Below are 20,290 nucleotides of genomic sequence, written 5' to 3'. Positions count from 1 at the left end.
ATCAGCACTTGGACGGTTGCCTGAGTTTGTATGCGCATTGGATTTTTTTTTTTTTTTTTTTTCCCTGTACTCTTTATCTCACACTAGACGCCTACGATGCACTACTTTCACAAGCAAAAGCAAACCGTCTCCTTGCATCTGCTCCTCTGTTCGTTGAGATAGTTTACTGGCAATATCCATGCTGGCTGGTGCACACTGTATCCATCCATGGTTAATTAGCTAATGCCACTGGGGCTAAATATAAATACGGGAAACAAAACATGTGACCCCTCTAAAGTGTGGATATAAAGTGCAGAAGAGAAAGTTGGGGGTGTTTCTCTGTCTTTACGATAGCTATTATAAAGTCTTCAACAAAAGGTGTGATCGTCTAATTGGAGGAAACGACAGAAGATGAAAATATGTCCATGGGGAAATGAAATGACATGTGTCAAGCTCACTTTTTGAACTTTTTTTCTTTATTATGCAGGTCTGAAATAAAAGAAGCATTATGACAGAAAGTGATGCTGCTGGCAGGGAAAGAAAAAAAAAGGCAGCATCCAAAATATATAAAAAAAATAACTAAATAATCATCCTTGTGATCGTCATCATCATTATTTATCAAACCAAAGCAGAGAATAATAAAATAAGAATAAAAATACACCTCCATTGTAAGAAGCAAAATTGATCTCATTTCTTTTATAAATAAGAAAACCTGTCAAACAGCTGATGGGTAACTAGCAAAACAAAAAGGAACAATGTAGGAATAACCATTTCAAATATTTATCATTACTTGTTTTACAAATAATATAACTACAGTTGGCAGTTTTTTTTTTGTTTGTTTTGTATTTTTTTACACAACTTAAAATGTTATTGTGTTGCAGCGACTAGAACTGAAATTCTGCTACACAAAAGGAGATAAAAACGAGATGTCTGTCAGCAAAATGCATTTTCCGTTAATCACACAAGAGTTAAAAACACAACCAAACACGAACCAGAAACTTATAAAAATTACTTGTGATGTGTATGTTCACGTTGCAGGTCTCCCCCCCCCCCCCCTCCCCCTCCTGAGTGGTGAGGAGACAACATGGATATATTGGTCAGATAGCTAAACAAAAGAAGGGAGGGGTGGGCATTTTGAGGCATTAATCCCACCCCCTACTTCCCTATCTGAAATTTTACATCTCATTTTATCTCACAGCATTTCTTTTTCCATCTCTGTGCTCTCCGTCTCTCACCTTGCTCTTTCTGTTTAATGGTCTGCAGGACATATATTGTATATTCGGCTTTAGACTGAATTTTGTCTGAATAAGACAACAACACACAAGTGAGCACAGATTTAATGCGAGAGTGAAAGTGTGAAATACTCCTCCGAAATCCAGCTGCACGGGATTGTTAAATTCACAGGAAAGACTCAAACACCGAGAGAGTCACACTTACTAGTCCTCTGCTTGCACACACTCATACCACGCCATGAATGGGGTACATTCTAACGTCCTGACGTACTCACACACACACACGCATTAACATACATGTACTTTTAGAGGAACAAATCTATTTGGACTTTTAATTCCCAATTTGATTCCACAAAAGTGATATTTACAATCACACTGTGACAGCTCAGTAGACCTCTACAGGTCTTTATTAATAATAAAAAAGATTTGCTTTTGTTTTTCTGTCTCATTCCCCACCAAGCCTTTAATCTTCTGGCCCGTAAGCACAGCTACCATAACATCAAGGCCTATGCTCAACATACTAGGAGTTAATATTTCTCTATGATACAGGGCTTACTAGAAAAAAATGCAAAAAAAAAGAGAGAGAGAAACAAAATAGCCAGCAAGAAATAAATAAGACAGAAACACCAACAAAAGCAAAGAAAACTACAAAAATAGGGTGGAAAAAAGGAGGAACACTTATTTTTTTCTACTTAAAGCTGAATGGGATCCCTAAGGGGTCTTTTTGATGGTGACACACAAGAGGAGCACTCCACAGCCCAGATCAGAGAGGGCTCAGACATATAACTGAGGAGGCATGGAGGGAGGAAAAGGAGGAAGATGAAGAGGAGGAGGAGAAGGAGGAGGATAACTAGGAAGAAGAGGAGGAGGAGGAAGAGAAGGAAAGGGGGGGGGGGACTTTATAAGTGCTTGGCAAATTTAAACAGCAAGAAGACTGTTAATACAATAAGTGGTACAGACAGTAGTCATCTAGTCAAAAAACTGGTCACAAACTCTAGAAACTGCAAGAAATAATAATTACATTAACAATGAAAAATAAACAGGTCGATGATAACAGTTTCAGGAATCTGAATGTGTTTGTGTGTGGCTGTATGTAAAGTGTACACATGATGTAAGAGGAAGGAGGTCGGGGCTGGGTGAGGAGAACAGAGCGGGATGAGAATAGACTCCTCGGTGTCGTCATTTGTCAGCAGAGGAAAATCTTCAGTTTCAGGTGAGGTAGAGGGGCTTGTCCCTGCCTATCATGCTTCCACTGTAACACAAGAACAAAAGAAGGAAAAAGATAAATTAAACACACACAAAATTGCGGACTTCATTAACAAAAATAAAACATCAAAAGAATATAAAAATATGTTTGTGTCTCGTTATCATGGACTTGGTTGTTCTACTTTTTGGTTAAGTTTAAGCTTTAAGATGAAGTAAAAAAAAAATCAGATTTCATGAGAATAAGAAAGTATGGATTTTAAATCTGCTATGAAGAAGCAGAGCTTCAATCCCTGTCAAAGTACAAATGCTGAGGTTATAAATATTTCTTTATATTAGTGTTTAGTTTTTCTTTTGTCTTATAAGTTACAATATCATCAATTTATTTCAGTAATTCAATTCAAAAAGTGAAACATGTCACACTTATACTGCGATCCACTGGGTTTCCTTGGAGAGAAAACTTTTTAAACCAATTGAATCATCAGCTAAACTTAATGCACTGTTTGATAGCTAGGATCAATAAACCCAGTGATAGAAAGGTCAACAGGTGCTTTTGGCAGTTGGAGAACAGGCCAAGTGTTGTTGGAAATGAAATCATCTCCATAAATCTTGTTAGAAAAGAAAAGCTGGAAGTCGTCTTTTTTTTTTTTTCTCCCTGGTAGAGCTCTGGTTTCAAGACTGGACACGGAAACACTTGAGGCCGACGTCTTGGATGTGTCTGTGTGTGGCGACTCTTGAAGACCTGACTGCTGTTCAAATCCTTGAACAGGCTTTGCTTCTCAATCCTCAAACAGCTCGGGGCTAGCTCTGGCTGTTTGCACCTCCTTCTACAATACTCTTTCCTTCTTTCTATTAAAATCATTCTTCATCATCCTTTGTGAAGTTCCAGGTTCTTTGAGAATTTCACCTTTTTCACCTTATCCTCCTTGTGGAGAGTGTAAAGTCAGTTCCATGTGTGGTTCAACTCCGGTCATCAGCAGTTGGAGCCTGAATTAGCGCATTACCTACTTCTACAATCTACAAATTACTCAATTATTTGATTCTGGTTTTTGAGGCGGATGCAGCTCTAAGTGTAGAATGTCTCTCTTATTTGCTTTTATGGAACATTCTAATTTTCTGAAAAACTAAACTTTATGTTTTCATTAAGCTGTAAGCAGTAGTTATGAAATTAAGAGAAATACACAAGTGAAATAAATCACAGTGTGTAACGAGTCTATATAATATGAAAGTTTTCACTTTTTGAGTTGAATTATTGCATTACCTTTTCAATAATTTTCTTAGTTATTGCAATGTATCTATATTTTTAACAGACTTGGTTTTACAACTTGTCTTATAGTCCAATAATCTGACACAAAACATGAATCAACTTAAATGTTTCCAATAAACGATGTTAAGCCGCAGTATAAAACATGTTTGTGAAGTGGATCGTTGTAAGACTAGAACTTTGATCAATTACAGTGTATACACTGACCTGCAGTGGTTGCCGCACTCCCGATTGCAGTATTCTCCATCCCACTCGTGGGTCTGAGCCACTCCAGGACCGGGCCCAGAGCCAGGAGCTCCTGGTGACTGGGAACCCCCAATGCTCTTCTGGTACTCTGACTGGAGGTGGGAAAAGCCCTAAAGGAGATAAATCAGGAAAAATTAAGCAAAACCCCTGAGCAGAAGCCTCATTACACTCTCATCATCCGATTTGTCTCAGTTTATTTCTGTACCTGCTGCCCTGGAGGTGGGGAGTGAAGAGAGGCCTGTAGCCCCATCTGGTGGGAGATGATTGGCTGGGACTGGACCTGCTGCATGCGGATGGGCTGGTTGAGGAGTGAGCTCTGGTGCAGGGAGAGCTGCTGGTGGGGGTGAAGCGGCGGGCTGATCTGGAAGGAGGAAGGTGGGGAGGCACTAATGCTGGGCAGCATTGGGGATTGGCTGAGGGTCTGTGACAGAGCGTGGCGTGGGGCGTGGCCTGCGTAGCTCTGCAGGTCGGTTAGAGGGAAGGCCCCGGGTCCCAGGTATGGCGATGACGGCTGTGGGGGAGGTGGCACACTGTACAGCGAGTTGGTTGGCATCATATGTGGAGAGGCCTGGCTGGTTTGGGCAGTTTTATTCTCCCCGGGGTCGTTATACGTCTAAAAGCAAAACAGGACAAATCAAAACAGTAATTAATCTCACTGTAAAAAAAAAAAAAAAAAAAAGGTTCACAGATTAAGCAGACTTTATTTTATTAAACATTATTTGCTTTGGATGCTGCTTTACAAATGTGTAACTACAAAGTTTATCCCCCTGACTATTTTGATGCTATCATTATATCTACAGTCTATACAAAAACTACTATATATGTATATTGGTGTGTATGTGTAGCTGATGCAGAAACAAATGCCAAAAAAGCTGTGATGTAAACAGAATTTGCTCAGCTTTGTGCCAAACTTCAAATAGATTAATGAATAGAACTGAGGAATCTTGATTTCCTTTATAGAAAGCTGGATTTAATTCTATAAGGATGTTTACCACTGTGTTACATCACAAGTTGTTTAAACAGGAGTGTTGTAAGCCATAAAGTATTTAAACTGTTAATCATTTATCTGAAAAGAGCAGAGAAATGAAGAAAAGAGGAGAAATGAGGAGTACAAAGACTTCTTACATCTTTTCCATTAAAGTGTTTAAAGAGAAAATAAAACTGGCAAAAATCTGTTTTGGAAGATCATAATTTTGCAATTAATAAAATAATAAAATAGGAGATTGGGCACACAGCCCTGATTGGTGCATCCCTTCATTCAAGGACATTAAATTGGTCTAATTTTAGTTTATTCATAAGATCCAAAGCAGGTATCAACATGTAAACAGCAGAGGATAACACTGAGTTTCCTTTGTGTTTAGTTCCACTACCTCTGCATTATTCACCTTCTCTCAGTCTTTGTGTTTTGCTCTCCACAGCTGTTACACATTTCTCGATTAGCTCACCTGAATCCAATACCCTTCTCCTTGCGTCATTATATATAAGCTCACTGGTTTTCATTACTTGTTGCTGGTTCATTCTGTTATGCCGCCCAAGCACCGTGTCCTGCTCTGCCTTTGATCCCCCCTGTAAGTTCTTTTGTTATCTCATTATTAAAACTACTTATTCCAGTCACCATCAGTCCCTGCGTTTGGGTCCTTCATTAATCACATCGTGACATTTTTTACCTTAAATTAAAGCGCTTAGAGTATGTTAACTTGTGTCCAGTCTTGTTATCTTTTCATCTTCTACTTATTCATTAACTCCACCCACCCATCCGCCCACCACTGCAGTCATCTACACCTATAGACATTCACTCAGCAGGTCTTTCCGTCTCTCTTTGTTTCCCAGGGGAAGATGCACATCCACGTATGAAACACATGGATTCTTTCTCATTAACTGTCAGACTTACTAGAATGATGCGTGGTGGTCTGTTATTTAGTAATGGCTCCCATCCAGCCGGCCAAATCCCTCAAATAATCAATGGAACGATATGAAGGCGCAGATAAAGCAGGGGGACAGGAACATTTGCAGGGGTCAAGTGGAAAATGAAATAAGGAAGAAATGAGCTGAAGGCAGAAGGGGAAGAGTGAGATGATGGATTTGATTTGTTGGAGCTCATTTTTAAGTGGATAGCCAAAGAGGCTGTATTACAGTAGATGGAGCGGAGATGGTTTATGCTAAAAGACAGTTTATCTTTTAAACTTTAGTAGATGCTTTATATTTTATCTTTTAAACTTTTTTTTTATTATTATTTTAATTTTCAGACACAAGGGAAGGGCCAATGGTATTTAGAGGTGCAATCAAACTTTTTGTTCTTTTCTTATGTCACAAAACAAAAGGGCAACAGGTGCACACACAGGATGTAAATCCTTCAAATGATCCTCCAATTACCTCCAATTCCACCCACCCCAATTCACTCTGAAAAGACTCCTTCATCTGTAATTAAAAAAAAAAAAATAAGAGAGTCATTTTGAAGGATGAGGCTCAGTCCTGCATTCAGATCGGCTCCTCCTGAATGAGAGAGAGCGAAGGTTTGCAGGTTTATTTTTGTCTGTCAGATCTTTTTTTTTCTTTTGACTCTCAAACCACCATCATATGGCATCAATCAAGCCTCTGCATAAGATACCCTGAATGTGTAATCGCACTAGAGATAAGAGATGAGAATAGTCTTTTGAGTAGAAAGTATGGCACAGTGAAGAGGCTGATGAATTAACTATTCATGCCTTAATCAAGGTGCTTGTTTTCTGCACATGAGCGTGAGAGGAAGTGTGGCGTCCCGTTCGGGGGAGGAGGGCTAGAGAGGGCGAGGAGGAGGAGCTTGGCATATGCTAATGTAATTTAGAGTTCAATGTGTAGAACAATGTGGGGACAGATATGAAATGAAGTTGGAACAGTGTTACAACTGCTTTTAAGCTTCATACATACTTCATACTCTCTCCTTTTACACAAACATGATCAGTCAAAAAATGGTAATGGTCTGGACTTAAACTGCTTCAAAGAGAGGGCAGTGGATGTGAGCAAACCTCAGCCAACACATTAGCAGCCCACCGGGGAGGAACCAAGCACCAGGAGGACGGCAAATGACAGGTAATGTCCACTCCTGCTCTTACACATGCACGCTGATGAGCAGGCACGCAGACGTGCACTATTACTTTTTATTTCTCCCCAGGTTACAAATTGAGGTGTGTTTCAGACCTAATTTTCCCTGTTTTCTTCGGAGCACACGCACAGCCTTTCTCTTTTACCTCCACTCATAAATACATTTACATATTGACATGATAACATTGAAACATGCATTGTTATTTATCTCTATAATAATGCATATATATGTCTACACGAAGACGTACTAAGCCATCTTTGCTGTTAGTTGACCTTTTCTTTAGAATGAGAGAGGAATTCTGTCTAATTTATCATCCCTTATATTGCAGCTGACCCATGTATATCAAACATGTGACCCCCACTGTTACCTTGGAAACCAGACTGGCTCTGTAGGCGGCCAGGGCTTTCAGGTACTCCTTCTTAGCAGCCTCTGTTTTCCTCTTGTAGCTCTGCAGGAACAAACACAACAACAACAATGTTTGATTACGAGCCGATACCAAAGGTTGCAATGACCCTCCGTTCCACGTTGACTGATGCGGATGAGATTCGGGGAGTCACGGCTGAGATGGGAAAAAAAAGAAAAAAAAAAAACATTTCACATGCATTTGCTGCACAATTATCAGGTCAAGGAGATTTTTGCCCATCTGCATGATGCTGATGCATTCGAACCATTTGCTTCTTGAAAATCCAATTCAGCTCAAAATGAAATGTCAAGAAAGATTCTGCACAATAACATGAAAACAGAAGTTAAACGAGGAGCGAAAGCCTGTTTGTCGCTCTGCGCGCTTCTTTTTCAGTGTTCTTCTCTATTAAGGCTGTTGCTCATCTCTTAATCAGAGCTGATGTCGCAGCAAATCACTCAGATGTGTGAGAGAGAGAGAGGAAAAAAAATAAAAGAACTCAAAACAGCTTTAGCAAAAAGGCAATCTTGAACTGTCTGAATGAACCTCAAATGATGCGTTGAGACAGGGAATTCAAGTTAATGTCATCACATGTCACTCACGGCCTGTGTGCAGCTGCCGCTGCCTTTTTCATGCAGCAAAAAGAAAGTGGCAGAAAGTCCACCCTCAAATCAATAGAGAAGACTCAGATCTCAGCATTTTAATATGAAGGAGGGCACTCTTCTTTGCGTGAGTGAATGCAGCGGGTAATTACTGATCCTCTATGAGATACTGTCAGTGGCTACATGGGCAGGGTCATCTCTTCTCAGAGAGGTGGGGTAGAATAACCATTAAGCATTCATGGGTTGCCAAGTGAGCATAGGCTGGCAGCCGCTGACGCACACACTCAATAAACAAACAAGCAAACAAGCAAGACAGCAAACAAAGCGGGATGAAGCCGGATACAATCTCTTGCTCAAACAGCTGATGTTTATCCTCTCACTCATCCCTATTTACAATATTATCATTATTACCTTGATATACAGCAGCATCCAAAAGTATTCATACCCCTATATTCACATTTTGTCATGTTACACCAACACCTTCCAGAAAACAGTTCAGTTCAGTTGTAAGGAAATGCAGCGTAAATGACAGGCATTAATCAAAAAGACAGCCAAGAATCGCAAGATAACTCTGGAGGGGTTGCAGAGATCAACAGCTTAGGTAAGAGAATCTGTTGATGGGAAAATTGTAGCCTTGGTGGCAAGAAGAAGTCATGGTTGAAAGAAAGCTGTAAGAGTTCCTTCTTAAAGTTGCCATACGCAAATAAGTCACGTAAAAGCCATAGCAAACATGTGGACAAAGAAGCTAAGGGGAAATCAAAGATTAACTTTTTGGTCTACCTGCAAAATAATCATGCAAAGCAACACTGGCAATCAGAATTAATCAAATAATAAACATGGTGGTGGCAGTATTACCCCTGCCAACTTCTAAGCTGGTAGGGGTAATGGAAAAGAGCCAGAAGATAAGGGAAAACTTTAGAAGAAACCCATTCATGGGCTCCAAAGGATTTGAGCCTAGTGAAGCTTCACTTAGACATGTTGCACTAGGTTTACACAGCATTGAGCCAGGAGGGGAGAGAACATCATACCACACTTCTGTTTTCTGTAAATGTCTGTAAACCATGTTATCATTTTTCCTTCCACTTCACAGTTACGCACTAATTTGTGCTGTTTTATCAAGCAAAATCCTCATAAGATACATTAAAGTGTGTAGTTGTAGTGCAGCACAATGTGAAAAACACTTCTGTAAGGCAATAAAAGTTTATACATTATGCAGCAAGCGTAGGGAAATACTGTCAATTTTCATAGAAAAGTTCCCAAAATCATTTCTTAAGTCACTCTTTGCTTCTTATAGACTCAAAGTCTTTGCTTTTATTAACTCAAACTACTCCCAGCAGCCTTAATTTCAAATTAATTTAACGCAGCTAATGATCTACGCAACGACAGATACTTTCAAGCAAATTACTATGCCTAAGGATGTCTAATTATTCCAAAGTGAGTGGATTCATTAGTGGTTGAAGCCGTCAAAGGCTGCAGGTCAGTATGAATTAAAAATAACAAAGCTGCAAGGAGGGATAGCATATGCCTCCAACGTAATCCCAGCACAGAGGTGTCCCATCTGAATTAGCCCCCTAATTGTACCTTAATGAATTGTTCTTGTTTGATAACCAGTTAATTACTGGAGACAATAACCCTGCGCCCTGCTGACACCGATGGGAGTGATTACCCTGCGAACGTAAAACCAAATGATCGGTGAGAAACAGAAGTAAGGGTGGGGGTGGGGGCAACCGAGGATAAGATGAAAGACATACTAAGTAGTAATGGATGAGAAATGTTAGAGGTGAAAAGAGGGGAGAGGAAAGAAAAACTAACATAATAAAAGTGTACAAAATCTGAGCCTAAACAAGGGGCTTAATATCCAAACATCCCGCTTAAATTAATTGACAGTCTGTTTTTTTTTTTTTCTTTCTTTTTTTGATTTTTTGGTCTCTGACCTTTCAAAAGCACACAAATCCAAAACACAGACTCAATTAAATAAAGCTAAGGTTTCCCCTCACTCCTACGCAAATCCATTATCACTATCCCCCCTCCCCTTTTCACTGCTGTAAAAACTGAAAATTGATCTTAATCTCAAATAACAAAAACAAGAAAAATGTTCTTTTATGTTTCTGGGGCAACCGTAGCATGAAGGCACCTTGAGGAAAAAGGCAGCCCAAATAACCCATTGATCTTACACTTTAAAGCACAGGCCATTGGAACCTGCATAACTAGACAAAATTATAATGAAAAAGAAAAAAAAAATGAACATAAACAAGTCTTTGTTCTGCTGTACCTTTGGTTAACACAGAGGAAATAGAAGAAACACAGTGAAGCTCAACAAAAAGGATCACAAGCAAAAAGCAAATGACAATAGTGAAAAAGTGTTGATCTTGTCCAAAGCAAAGGTCTAAAATGTGCTTCCTTTAATGCATTTATGTGAATTTTTGCTGCATGGTATGTTTGAGGAGTGCTATAGATAATTGGAAACAGGAGCTCTGATCTAGTTAAAACAAACCTGTGTGTAGGGGAAGGGTTGTGTTTACATTCTGGTGTTCCTGCAAGGCTCCAGAGGGTCTGACTGAGACATTAAAGAATACACCTCAACAGTGGTGATGTGACGACCGCATGTTGGAAGGAAAACCATAGTGGTGTGTATGTAAACAGATCAGGAAGAGTTAACTCTAAAATTGAAGCTGTATGTTGAAAATGTTTTCAGGAATGAGAAATTGGCATGAACAGCTTTCCTAACAGATGCAATTTACCAGAGAGTTACAGCAAAGAAGATAATTTTTTACAGTTATGGGCCTTTGAGGAGACATTTTAAAGACTTCATTAAGTGTTATTCATACCCTTTGAATTTTTGGGGGGATTTTGTAGTACCATTAACTTGTACATTATTTGGGATTCATTTGGTAGATGCACACAAACTAATATTACATTGTAAATTGGAAGGAAAATGCTAGGTTCTTTTCTTTACAATTGAAAACGTTAAAGACGGCGATGAAGCACTCAAAACCCATGGTAACTCTGGAGGAGCTGCAGAGTTCATCTGCTCAGGTGTGAGAATCTGTCATCAGGGCATATGTTAATTTTGCTCTCCACAAATGTTGTGTTTACGAAAAAGCCTCAAAGAAAAACCATTGTTCAAAAAGAAAAAAAGTCTAAAAAGTTCATTTTGCAGGTTGCAACAAGACAACAACATATGGAACAAGTCTATCTGCTCATGGGAAACCAAACCTGAATCTTTTAGCCTACAAGCAAAAATGTAATACTGCAATACACATTGAGCACGTGACACATGGTAGTGGCAGCCTCATGCACATTGTTTACTTCAGCAGAGATAAAAGCTCTCTGCGTTGATAAAAATCAAATCTGGCTGAGGTGGAGATATTTTGCAGAGCTGTAGTTGCGATGAAATGTGGTTGTTAAACAGTTTTAGCTCATGGGAGCCGACTACATGCTCAACATGCTTCTTACCTTTTTATTTGAAAATAAATTTAAAGTAATAACACATTGAAAGCATAATTTTCCATCCACTTCAGAATTACACGCTGCTTTGTGTTGAGCTGTTTCACGAAGTTGTCAAGATAAATGACAGTGGTAGTCTGTTGTATTAATTAAAGCAATCACGGGGTTATTGCCCAGACAGAGTGCTACATTTCATTCGATAATGAATCATTAACTCAAGTTAATTATGTGTCCTGTGAGGTGACACGTCTGATTAAACACGTGATGCAGAAATAAAGAAATTAGCTGTGGAGAGGCACACTAAATGGGGCAATTTTGCTGGTGTACTACTAGTTTGTTAGTTGTGTTCCTGTTTTCCTGGTTCCACTGTGAAGGACAAATGCATGTGAAACGTGTAAGAGGGAAACAGAAAATTTAGACGGTGAAAAAAAAAAAAAATTGCCAGAAGACAAAGGGTTAAAGAAGCACAAACAATAACATTTCTGGAGCAGATGTCCTTGAGGGAAAACCAAGGACGAGGCAATTGCTAATCTTGTATTCCCAGCATGATCAAATCACCAGGCAACAGATATAAATAAAAGGACAGGAAATGAGGAATTCACATTCAAGGGTGTCAGCGGCAAAATGAAGATTCATGGTGAAGAGCCCCGGTGAAGGTGGCAAAAATTAACTACAAATAAAAGGGACAGCCGGCCTCCAAAGTCCGGCGTATAAAGCAGGTTCGGACTGGAAAGAAAAAGACACATGCTGGAGAGGGGTGCTGCAGAGAATGGGCTGCACTTTGTCATGGAGACAGGTGCTTTTATTTGACACCCAATAAGGCTGTGCCCCTGACTGGATATTCTAAAAATATGAGTCTGCGCACGATCATCAGACTGTCTCATTTTCCGTTCATTTCACACTATCATTTGTTACCACAAAACACACAGAAACCTATTCGGCTCTGTTGGTCTGGAATGTTTGAATGAAATTGAAACTGTGCTCCATTGTGGGAATCAATAAACTGCAGTGAATGTTAAGGCGGTTTCATACGCACAGGTCGGGGTGTAATAAAACCGAATTTAGCTGATTACATCTACACCGCAGATGGCTAAAAACAATGTTTCACTTCCTTCAATAAACACATTTAATTCTGTACTGATTGTGAATGTGTAATCCACAAGTAAACATATGAAACAAGAAGTAGAAGCTTTTCAAATGTGACTCTAAATAAATAAATGTGTCACGTCTCGCTGTCATCCAAGCTGTTTTAATGCAAAGCAGATAAAATCTATTTAATCTGTACAAATGCTGCTTGTTTGTACTACTTCAAAACTACATTTTCTTGTGTAAGTTTAGCACACAGCAAACAAATAAGAAGCTCAAAGACATGTTAATAAGGTTGCTTAGGAAGAAGGAAGAAAAGTGTACCGTAAGCTTTGTAGTTCTCTTTGATTCAGCGATAGCGGTGACTGGTTAACAAGCAAAAAATGTATATTTTGTGGGAACAAGCCGCAATGTTTATCCAGTTTTATCTGCTAGATAAACCAGTGCTTTTGTTTCACCATATCTAAAAGTTCACTTTGAAGTTTTCACATTTTCAGTTTACAACTTACAACCACAAACTGTTGTGTAGTGAGATTTTATGTAAAAGATAAAATAGGGCATGATTTTGAAGTGGAAGGAAAATGATACAAGTATTAAAATTTATTGCACAGAGAAAAATCTGAAGTGATTAAAAAGTTTTAAAAATGATAAAAAAAAAAAAAACACACAAGATTCATTGCCCTCCTGAAATCCTACCAAGACAAGATGTGTGTATGAAGAGTGATGGTGTGTGGTGGAAAACTATCACTGAACCTCATGCGGCCTGAACACACCACAGTATGAAATTCCGTGTGTGTGTGTGAAACGTGAAACAAGACATCCAAAGCGTTGTACCTTTGAATCGTATTTACTCAACTGAACATGCGTGATTTTGTGTACCTGTTTCTGCTCCTCCCCCAGGCCGTCCCACATGGAGGCGACTATCTTGGAAACATCTCCAAAGGTTGCGTTTGGATTCTGTCCTTTGATGGCTGCCTGGGTGTCTCTGAAGAACAAAGCGTAGGCTGACACCGGCTTGGTCGGCTCATTAGGGTCCTTCTTCTTCTTCTTCTTTTGGGGCTTGGGCTTGGGCTTCATCATCTCTGAAGATGGCCGTTTCTCACCCGTCATCTGGAAGACAATCAGTGCACACACAACACAGAAACGGCTTATTGATACTGAAGTTGGTTTTAGCATTTAGATGTGCAAAGAAAAGAAAAGAAAAAAAAAAAAACTTCACCAAATGAATAATTATAAATGTGATGAATGCCTGTAACACTGGGTCCTGGTGAAGCGTGTAAACTTAATTAACTCTATAATTTGATTGCTCAGTTCAATAACCAACATTTGGATATTGCAGCAATGTTTCACTGACAGAAACACTTTCACAAGTTGACAGAAATTGTCTTTTTTTTTTCTCTCCTAGAGCACTTTGTCAGAAATATCATGTGCTAGTTGAATTTATCAGACCTTTTCAAATCTTTATTTTGCAGTTGCTCAGCAAGTCATAAATTCAGACTTTTCATGCCTGGGCTGAAGGGAATTTTAAATCGTCTGATGTATCTGCTCTGGCTTTGATGTGGTCTCAGAATGAATTGGAGAGAGCAAATGGAATTACTTACTGATAGAAGAGATGGTAATCATTTTTATTCACATGCGCCCTGTGAAGCCCGGCAGAGATGTATAGGCCTAGAAATATATTTTTTAAACCAAAGCATCCCCCTTTACTTATACTGTATCACTACGAACTGCCGGCTAAAAGGAGATGAATCTGAAACATTGATGAGGTGGCAAAGTCAGTTATATACTCATCTGCATTCCTCCTGATGAAAACTGAGCAGTAAAAATGGATTGTGGCTACGATGCATAAACAGGATCAGGCTAAAGATCTGCTTTTGTTAAAAGACGTTTCAACAAAAGCAGAATTTAGAGTCAGACTTTAAACCTGAACGTGACTAAAGAAGCGGCAGAGATCTGAACTGGTAAGACGCGTATGATTTTCCGATAAAAACATTACTCAAATACCAAAAAAATAGGAAACCTCACTGAGTATTCAGTTCTTCATAGATAAATGTTTATATATTTATATCTAATTAATTTTACCTCTGGAAAAAAAAAGTAATTTATTCACAGATGATCAACACAGTGTGCATTGTGTTACTCTTTACAGAAAATATTTTCCAGCTGAGCAAAAAGTTAGAACACCTACCATTTCACAGATGTTCTAAAGATATCAGCTTTGACTCAGTCAGGGACTTTCCATTTGTTATTTTTCAGCCAAGTTCTACATCACCATGAATTTTCTGACAGAATGTTTTTAAGTTTTCCTCAAGCACCCTTTGATGCAAAGTAGAATACTGTGATGGTGAGATTGCCGGATCCTGCCGTTCCCAAACCATGACATATCCACCTATATGCCTCCTGGCATGCTGTGTTTGGTTTATGTAAAACATTTAACTTGTTCTGGTGTCTGAATAAGTAGATTTTATACTAATTTCGCCAAAAAAGCATGATTCCAGAAGTCTTGACATTGGATGCGTTTTCTTTTTTTTTGTTGTTGTTGTTGCATGTTTCTGGCTAATTTTAAATTGGTTTGGTTTTCCTTAGAGGGGAAACGTTTCCTTGTTGCACACCTCCTATGAAAGTTAAACTTGTGCACTCCCTTTTTGATTTATAAAGAGTGTGTTTTCAACATTCAGAAAACCAACCAAACATGGCAAGAACTGAACTCAGTGCTAAACTACCAAGCAATTACACACATAAGCGTGGTATAATAATTTTAACTCCAGCTCCAGCAAAAACTATCAAAAACTCAAAAATAATCCTGAATTCCTCCAAAACCATTCATCATGCTGGCCATTAAGCCATATCAGACAAGCCCCTGCCTCTACTAAAGAAGCCACATCAGTACCTTTGAATGAGGATCTGTCTCCTCCTCCTGATTGGAGCTTGAAGGAGAGGGTGTGGCTGATTTACTTCCAGGAGGCGAGGGGGAACCATGAGGCAGTGCGCTCCGGCTGACCTGAGGGTTTAGCTGAGACAGTGCGCTCATGGGGTTGGGCAGTATCGGAGGTGACCTGTTTATCATGGGGTGGTTACGGGCAGGATCGTAATGAGCGCCGTCTGGGTGCTGGTGATGGTGTTGCTGTTGGTGGTGGTGCAAAGCCATCTCCTGCATCTGGGATGAGAGAAGAACACCAGCTTTACTATCTTCTCTGCTCAGAGCAATAAATGTCGCCAATTAGCCAAATGTGCAATTTTTTTTAGGTGGAGATGACATTTTTGATGTGGTATAGCCTGCATAATATTTGGGGAAAAAAATGCTCACAGGTGTAATGTGGACCTAAACCCTTCAATATGTACTTGCACATTCTAAAATTTTTAAATGTTTCCTTAAGGTTTCCTTATTTGGGGGGTAAAATGTTATTTTCTTTGGGGGGCTGAAAGAAACGGAATGCACTAATGAGTCACAAAGTATCAAAGTAACTATTATCCTCTATAAAACAATTAACTAGTTTCAAGAAACACGTAGAACAAATTCTAAGTAAAACAGCATCTCACACACAAAGACACCCGTTAACGCTGAAGCTTCCTGCTAGACCGAAAAAAAACTAACTTATTTTTGATTTCTCACTTGATTTGTTGGTTTCCTGTTTTTATTATTTCGGTTCCTCACACTCAGATTTGCTTTATCTTACAGTTTTTGTGGCATCTACATTTAATCGTCAAATGTTTGCATCAACATATCAAAACAGTCAACCAGGGGTGTAATCTAATTTGATATTAGGTCCAGTTAACACAGGAATGTTGTTAATTTGAGTTGTCTGACACTCAATGAAAGATGTCATAAGTAGTCAGGTAGTGTCAGCTTAGAAAGTCAAGCCAAAAGCCATGAGAAAATCCTTTTCAAATCGTAAAATTATACTGAAACTCACAGCAGGCAGACCAGTGGTGAGGCAGAACCACTGCTGAACTAGCACTTTGTAAAGAAAACACTGGGCATCCTACTAGTGATGGTGGTGCAAAAAAAGAGACTTCCTTACACTTAATATCGCAGCAATTTTGCTCATGATTTGCAGCTGAAGCCTACCACTACCATCTTGCTTGGAATGAGCTTCTTTACATTCCTTTAAGTTTAATCCTGATTCCTCCCCTTTTGAATATAAATGAATGTTAATGATTATGTTTTAGAACATGTCAGATGATTTATATTGAAAGAATCACTGTTTTTTTTTTTGTTTTTGTTTTTTTGTAGAGCTTAAGCAATCAAGAACTGAGCAGTTAGCATCTCCAGCTTGCTGACTGACAAAATTACAGCCAAATCCCATCACTGAAAATATTTCTCAACAGTAAACAGAAATATTTCAGTGCTACTCTCAGTTTTTGTTTCACCAAACTTGGCTTCGCTGGCAATAGTGCTTTCTTGGCAGTAGTTTTGTTTCAACTACTGTAAACACTGGCTCTGTTCTACTGGTTCTATGTTAGTATTAACTTGAATCCAGTCCAGGAAAGAAACATTCTTAAATAGCCGAGGGTGGGCTCAGGAGACTTTAAATGTTATGAGTGCCCGAGTTATTTTTGCTTTAGATTTGTAAAATTTATGACAATAAAACATTCAAACATCTACCTTCAATAATCATAAAAAGCACACTTGCAAACGTATCACAATAACAATGCATGCCATTTCCCAATCCCAATGGACTGCCCAGATCAAATACTTGGTAGGGCATATTTTAAGTGCCATGAATGCTAATTCGTCCTGCAAATAATATTCTAACCTGCTGCGTAGACTTCACTTGCCCTCAATCCTCACACTAGATAAAAATACATTGTTTTGTGGCCAAGATATTAAAGCTCAAAAGGACTGCTGGGACATTGTGATGAAGAAAAAATAATAAAAGCCATAAAAGCCAGTCATAGTTGTTAATCAAGATCAGGGTCAGAATATGCAGTAGCAATATTAATAACTATATATATATATATATATATATATATATATATATATATATATATATATATATATATATATATATATATATATATATATTATATATATTATCTATAGTTGAAACAAAACTACTGCCAAGAAAGCACTATTCCCAGCGAAGCCAAGTTTGGTGAAACAAAAACTCAGAGTAGCACTATATATATATATGGGATGTACCACCGACAAATAACTGAAGTGGCTGATATCAGGAAATCCTACCAATGGCTGGAGAAAGCTGGACTCAAGGACAGCACAGAGGCCCTCATCCTGGCCGCCCAGGAACAGGCCCTAAACACCAGAGCAATAGAGGCTCAGATCTACCACACCAGACAAGACCCAAGGTGTAGGTTGTGCAAGGAGGCCTCTGAGACAGTCCAGCACATAACAGCAGGGTGCAAGATGCTGGCAGGGAAAGCGTACATGGAACGACATAACCAAGTGGCGGGCATAGTGTACAGGAACATCTGTGCCGAATATGGACTGGAAGCCCCGAGGTCAAAGTGGGGGACACCCCCAAAGGTGGTGGAGAATGACCGAGCTAAGATCCTGTGGGACTTCCAGATCCAGACAGACAAGATGGTAATGGCGAACCAACCAGACATTGTGGTGGTGGATAAAGAACAGAGGAAAGCCGTTGTGGTGGATGTAGCAATACCAAGTGACTACAACATCAGGAAAAAGGAGCATGAGAAACTGGAGAAATACCAGGGCCTCAGAGAGGAACTGGAGAAGGCCTGGAAGGTGAAGACCACAGTGGTGCCTGTGGTCATCGGGGCCCTCGGGGCAGTCACCCCCAAACTGGAGCAGTGGCTACAACAGATCCCAGGAACAACATCAGACATCTCAGTCCAGAAATGTGCAGTTCTAGGCACAGCCAAGATACTGCGCAGAACCCTCAAGCTCCCAGGCCTCTGGTAGAGGACCCGAGCTCAGAGGATGAAAGAGAGACCACCCACGGAGGGTGAGAAGGGAATTTTATATTTATATATATATATATATATATATATATATATATATATATATATATATATATATATATATATATATATATATATATATATATATATATATATATAAACCATCAACTCGCACTGAAATCCTCTACAAAGAGTCAAAAAAAAAGTCTTAGTGATGTAATGACGCTGCTCCAAGCTACGTCTCTGGATGTGGAAAGTAAAAGCCATTCTGTAATAGGATCATTAAAGAACAGGCTCTACTACCAGCTTTGGTTAAATAACATAACCACTTGTGTGGAAACACCCGATAGGTGCACAATTTACATTTTAGTAAAAGTTCAATAATTATGCTGAAGCTACAAAAACTGGAAGTAAATAGGTTTCCCAGTCTTAATTTCCAGTTTCTTTTCTCATCACAATGAGTCACTCAGTGAACTGTATCCTAATGCAACATGTGAATGTTATTCTATTTGACGACGTATCCCTTAAAATGAAATGTAATTTTTTAAGCCGTTCTCTTTTACATTCATTCCTGTTTATTTCCGATGACCTCTTGAGGGAATAAATGCAGCAGTTCTCAGACTTAATTGGTTATGAAGAAGGACTTCAGTTCCTGCGGCTGAAAACGAATTCTTGAGAAGCCAGAGCTTTCAGCACCTGGTGAAGCAATCACTGAGCCAATGATATTGATCAACAACCCCATCAGCCCCCTGTAGGTACATTATGCTCACCGTGTGCAGTGAAGTAAGAAAAAATTACTTAGAGCCACGTCAAACAACACCTTTTTTGCAATAACTCGAATCACAAATAGAAGCAAAAGTGGTGCTCACAGCTGGAGAGAGAGCCCTGCATGAAGAACACCCTGCAATAATTACAGAGTCAGGCTCTCACAAAGTTCTGGTCTTAGCCATCTTTAATCTCCAATAATAACTGGATCAAAAGCTCCTCTTCAAGATTCATGCGGACATAACATGAGCACCGTGCAAAGGATGCTTTTAATGCAGGCATAAATGGGAATGTTTGGCAATTTACAGATCAGAAAGTGATGAGCTTGCATTTGTTAGCTCTTTTTAAACATTTATGAGTTAAATAATACATAACACATTAGTGCAGTGCTAAAAAGATCAAATTGAAAGGGCCCGAGCATATGAGGTCTTGATAAACACAAGCTGACGTTCAGAGATGAAGCCTTGGTTCTCTAATCGTAATTGGTCCCAGAAGATTGCTAGAATAAAAACGGACTACAAAGTAATGTTGTGCACTTCTCTGGCCTGCTTTGAAAACTCATAATATTCACACTACATTAGATTCTGCATTTGCCTCAGCAGCTGCTCACAAAAGCCAGCCCTGAACAAAGACATTCCTTTTGCATTTCAAATAACCACGCTGTAACCTCCCCCATCCACGGAAATCTCAGACTTCCAATCTAATTTAAAACATCATTACTACACTACTGAAAATGTGAGAAAATAGTGGTGGCAAAATAAGTTGTTCTGAAAACCAAGGAGAACAAAATAAATGGATGGAAAAGAAGGAACACAATCTATTAATGTTTCATTTCCATGGACTTGGAAGGATTCTCCCTACCCAAGAAGCACTGAAAAAAAAAAACAAAAAAAAACAATTAATCAAACAAGAATGGCCTATCATTGCTGTGGCAGATGCATTTCCATAGCAACAGCCTCCTAGCAAAATTGTCACCCTTTAATCTGAGTCACACCGTGTTTAATATAAACAAGAAAGAGACATGCAAAGCAGTTCAGGAAAAGGAGAGCAATGTTTTATGGTGAAAAACTTAGTATCTGGATACAAATATAAAAAAACAAC

At 39.1% G+C, this 20,290-nt stretch overlaps 1 protein-coding gene across 3 annotated transcripts in view; it reads right to left on the bottom strand.

Moving 5' to 3' along the window:
- Nucleotides 1-433: 433 nt before the first annotated feature.
- tox2 (TOX high mobility group box family member 2) overlaps nucleotides 434-20,290 on the bottom strand; it is a 126,311-nt gene continuing 106,454 nt past the window's right edge. For 2 of the 3 annotated variants that reach the window (XM_088005748.1, XM_088005747.1), the window contains exons 5-10: nucleotides 15,432-15,698; nucleotides 13,421-13,651; nucleotides 7,374-7,454; nucleotides 4,130-4,537; nucleotides 3,886-4,034; nucleotides 434-2,463 (exon numbers count right to left, since the gene is read on the bottom strand). In XM_088005748.1, the coding sequence (XP_087861874.1) occupies nucleotides 2,421-2,463; nucleotides 3,886-4,034; nucleotides 4,130-4,537; nucleotides 7,374-7,454; nucleotides 13,421-13,651; nucleotides 15,432-15,698 (1,179 nt within the window). In that variant the 3' untranslated portion in view covers nucleotides 434-2,420. The remainder of the gene's footprint in view (nucleotides 2,464-3,885; nucleotides 4,035-4,129; nucleotides 4,538-7,373; nucleotides 7,455-13,420; nucleotides 13,652-15,431; nucleotides 15,699-20,290) is intronic. The other variant, XM_014990957.2, reaches the window with a different exon arrangement.

The sequence above is a fragment of the Poecilia mexicana genome, unplaced genomic scaffold, assembly GCF_051168715.1.
Source record: "Poecilia mexicana isolate PSO_F unplaced genomic scaffold, ASM5116871v1 scaffold_5, whole genome shotgun sequence".
Taxonomy (NCBI): domain Eukaryota; kingdom Metazoa; phylum Chordata; class Actinopteri; order Cyprinodontiformes; family Poeciliidae; genus Poecilia; species Poecilia mexicana.
The sequence above is the reverse complement of the archived record's forward strand: the minus strand, read 5'-3'. Positions and strand labels throughout refer to the sequence as shown.